The sequence below is a fragment of the Nestor notabilis genome, unplaced genomic scaffold (genome assembly GCF_000696875.1).
Source record: "Nestor notabilis isolate BGI_N333 unplaced genomic scaffold, ASM69687v1 scaffold6302, whole genome shotgun sequence".
Taxonomy (NCBI): domain Eukaryota; kingdom Metazoa; phylum Chordata; class Aves; order Psittaciformes; family Psittacidae; genus Nestor; species Nestor notabilis.
Genome location: NW_009919563.1, coordinates 12,319 through 15,858, shown reverse-complemented (window position 1 = coordinate 15,858; position 3,540 = coordinate 12,319). Strand labels below are relative to the sequence as shown.

Sequence of the window (3,540 nt, the reverse complement as noted above, 5' to 3'; positions counted from 1 at the left end):
GGATGCTGCCTGCGAAGGCGTCCTCAAGGCCGTGGTGGTCTGGTGGCTGCGTTTTGCCTTCTGCAGTGCAGGTCCATTGTCAGACTTTTTAGCGGAAATCAGCTCTGCCTTGCAGTCAAACAGAAAATCTAGTGGTGTCTGATCTTGGCAAATAACACGATTTAAACATTTCTAAAATTAATTTATTTTTCTTTAACTGGGGGTATGTAGGTTTCAGCAGAATCACTTCAAGAAAGATAGCGTTTGACTATGCAGAACAATATGTTACAGACCTCTGAGGCTGGTGGTAGAAGTATAACAAGCTCCAGTGAGGAACAGAGGAATTTTGTAGTGATTTGAATTAATTAGTAACCAGAACACAACTGTGGAGAATTACAGATCTTTAATTCAGAGCAGCTGAATTGCAGCACCTCTTCCATAGCCAGTTACAAATCAGTGGGAATCACAGCATGAAGTTGTGTAGCCTGGTAGAGATGGCTGGATGTCTTTGTGTTTTGATGCAAGATAAACTATGTTCTTCTGTACCATTTTTCTGAGACTTCTGTCTTATTTATTTCCTGTTAAAATGTTCCCAGGTCGTGTGATATGCAAGGTGCTCTGCTCTGGGGAGAAGGAGGTTGATCTGGCTGTGCAGAGTGCAAAGGCTGCCTTTAAAATATGGAGTCAGATGTCTGGCATGGAGAGAAACAGGGTGCTGCTGGAGGCTGCCAGAATTATTCGGGTATGTTGTGGGAGCTCGCCTCTTCTTTTGGAGAGGTTCTGTCTCTGAGCATTCTTGTGGATTAATGTGGCTGCTGGGGGCTTCCAGCAGGACTTCCTGAGCTCCAGAAGGAGCACAGAAGTTAAAACCCATCTGTGACCAGAAGACAGTACGTTGTCTTTAGCAGGGCTTCAGTCTGTTGCTGTGTTCAAGACCAGTGTGTACCTTCTCTGCTTAGTTCTGTTAAAAGACACAAAACTGGAGCCATCCATTTGACATCTTTCAGGGCTCATTTTTCTTTTCATAGCTTCAAGAATAAAGCTTCACTGCAAGTGATTTCAAAATTGAAGTTGCATAACAGTTACATTGTTGATCTTTCAGCTTGTTGGACACTGCTGTCATGTGATAGGAGCGTGCTTTGTTTTAGCAATAAAAAATGTAGGAATGCTGACTTTTATCTTAGATAGCAGATAACACGCATGGGAGAGGATACAAGTAAGCTTTATCACAAACTCCTTTGTGAGATAATATGTTCTTAGACGTTGAAATCAAAGCACAGATCTGTAAGAAACAAGACCTTCTTTCTCTGGTGTGCGTATGTGAGGAGAGAATTATTTTTTATTTTTTTTTCGGCCAGACTTCCACAGCAGGATGCTGTTTCTGCCTGGGATATGGTCTGTTAAAGGACACTTCCCATCTGTGTTGCTTTGTTAGTCCTTCACTAAGTCCTCTGGTTCCATCATAACTTTGCTGTTTGCTCATCTTCCCAGTCCGTTGTTTGCCAGCTGGCTTCTAAGTTCAGGTTTGCTCATCTTTTAGATAAACAGGGATGTTAAGCAAGACTGGACAGGCAGGGAACTTCAATGGCTGGCTGGCCACTACAATCAATTGCCCCTGGGAAACTGATAAATAGCAGTTGGAAATGTACCTTCTAGAGATGACAGTTTCTCACAGCAGAGCCTGGCTTACTGATGGCAGAGTCTTGTCTGGGACTTGTGTGCTTGGGCAGCAGCTATCTCGATTGTAGAGTTCTACTGCATGCTTCTCTTAACGTGTCACTGCCCTCTGCCTCTCACAGGAGCAGAAAGAAGAAATTGCCACCATGGAAACCATCAACAATGGGAAATCCATCTTTGAAGCCAGAGTGGACATTGACATATCCTGGCAATGCCTGGAGTATTACGCAGGACTAGCAGGATCTCTAGCTGGTGAGAATGTTACCAGAGTTTGTTCTTTACTCTCTGTCCTGCCACTCGCATTCCCTAGTAACTTCAGTGGCACAATACCATCTTTGCTGCTGCTTTCTTTAAGGGATGGACTATTCCTTTTTTCTAAAGATCTTGGAAGGATTTTGAGAGATCTCTACCTAATGCTGCTCTGTTCTGTGGCCATTTACAGACCTTCTGTGAGCTTGTTGGGGTAAAAGCCACATGTCTGTGTTCCAAATTAAAGCGAGTTCTGGCCCCTGAAGCTCTGGTGGGACAGGTAGGGGCTTTGTTTTCCTTTACCATCTAGCTGTTTCTTTTCTTTGCAGGTGAACACATCCAACTTCCAGGGGGATCCTTTGGGTACACTCGGAGAGAGCCCCTCGGGGTGTGTGTTGGGATTGGAGCCTGGAATTACCCTTTCCAGATTGCCTGCTGGAAGTCTGCCCCGGCCTTGGCTTGTGGTAATGGAGACTCTGCCTACACAAGCTTCTTCTTGAAGCCAAATAATACCGTGGGGAAGAGAGATTTGGGGGATAAAGTCTAGGATTACCTTGAAGGAGGTGTTAAAGGATTAGCAGAACCTTCAAGCTGCTACTCTGGCAGGAAGAGAAAGGAAATGGAAGTGAAAACATGGCAGATGCCAAGAGGGACGGAGTGCATGAGGAGAAAGGCTGATTGTGTGGCTTCGTACCGTATAAGGAAGGTCTCTGGAAATGTCTGCAGTGCAGGACCAGCAGCCCCGTCTTCCCCGGACCTTCCCAGCGGGAGAGTGCAGCTACTCCCTTTTGCTGGTTGCAGCATTCATCTGAAAATGTTTCCCCTTCTCTTGGGAGGGATCTTCTGGGATATGTTGAGACAAACTCATTGTTTGGGGTGGGTTGGTTTGTTTGTTTGTTTGTGGTTTTCCTCCTGTTAAAGAGGTTCAGGTGTAAACCCCACCTTACCTCTGTCTGCGTTCCCCTAGGCAATGCAATGGTCTTCAAGCCTTCTCCCTTCACCCCCGTTTCAGTGGTGAAGCTGGCAGAGATCTTCACAGAGGCTGGTGTGCCCAAGGGGCTCTTCAACGTGGTGCAGGGTGGAGCAGCCACAGGCCAGTTCCTCTGTCATCACCCAGATGTGGCCAAAATCTCTTTCACTGGCAGTGTGCCAACTGGCATCAAGGTAAAGGCACCTTTGCGCTCAGGGATGCAAGAGGTCTGTAGTGTTGCCCTTCATGGTGTGTTGTGGATGCCAGTACCTTCTTGAGCTTTTGTGCATGAGATTTGTAAAGATGGGGTGGGAGTTGGCACTTTTCAGTCTGAGCAAGGAGCTTGCACATACAAATGACAGAGTTACACTGGGGCTCTGACTGGCCCACTGGGCACTGGCTTGGGCACTCGGTCTTTTCTGAGGAGCCCCATGGTCATCTTCCCTTGTGTAGACACTGGTTGCAGTGAAGTCTGTGAGCTGCTACAGTGGCTATCTATGTGGGGAGGAGGATATGTAAAACAGCAGCACTAGGAAAATATATGAATGTTTCTGGCAGAAATAGTTCAGTTTAGCTGCTTAGAGTCTACGGTTTTTAAGCAAGAGGTTAGTTTCTGTGAATTTCTTTAAGATCAATTTATTCTGCAAGAATTAAAAGTCCCTGTC

The 3,540-nt window shown here is 45.9% G+C and overlaps 1 protein-coding gene across 1 annotated transcript in view; it reads left to right on the top strand.

Moving 5' to 3' along the window:
- ALDH9A1 (aldehyde dehydrogenase 9 family, member A1) overlaps nucleotides 1–3,540 on the top strand; it is a 9,151-nt gene that overhangs the window by 309 nt on the left and 5,302 nt on the right. The window contains exons 2-5 of the mRNA XM_010010280.1: nucleotides 576–721; nucleotides 1,779–1,908; nucleotides 2,235–2,369; nucleotides 2,873–3,069. Coding sequence (XP_010008582.1) covers nucleotides 576–721; nucleotides 1,779–1,908; nucleotides 2,235–2,369; nucleotides 2,873–3,069 — 608 coding nt within the window. The remainder of the gene's footprint in view (nucleotides 1–575; nucleotides 722–1,778; nucleotides 1,909–2,234; nucleotides 2,370–2,872; nucleotides 3,070–3,540) is intronic.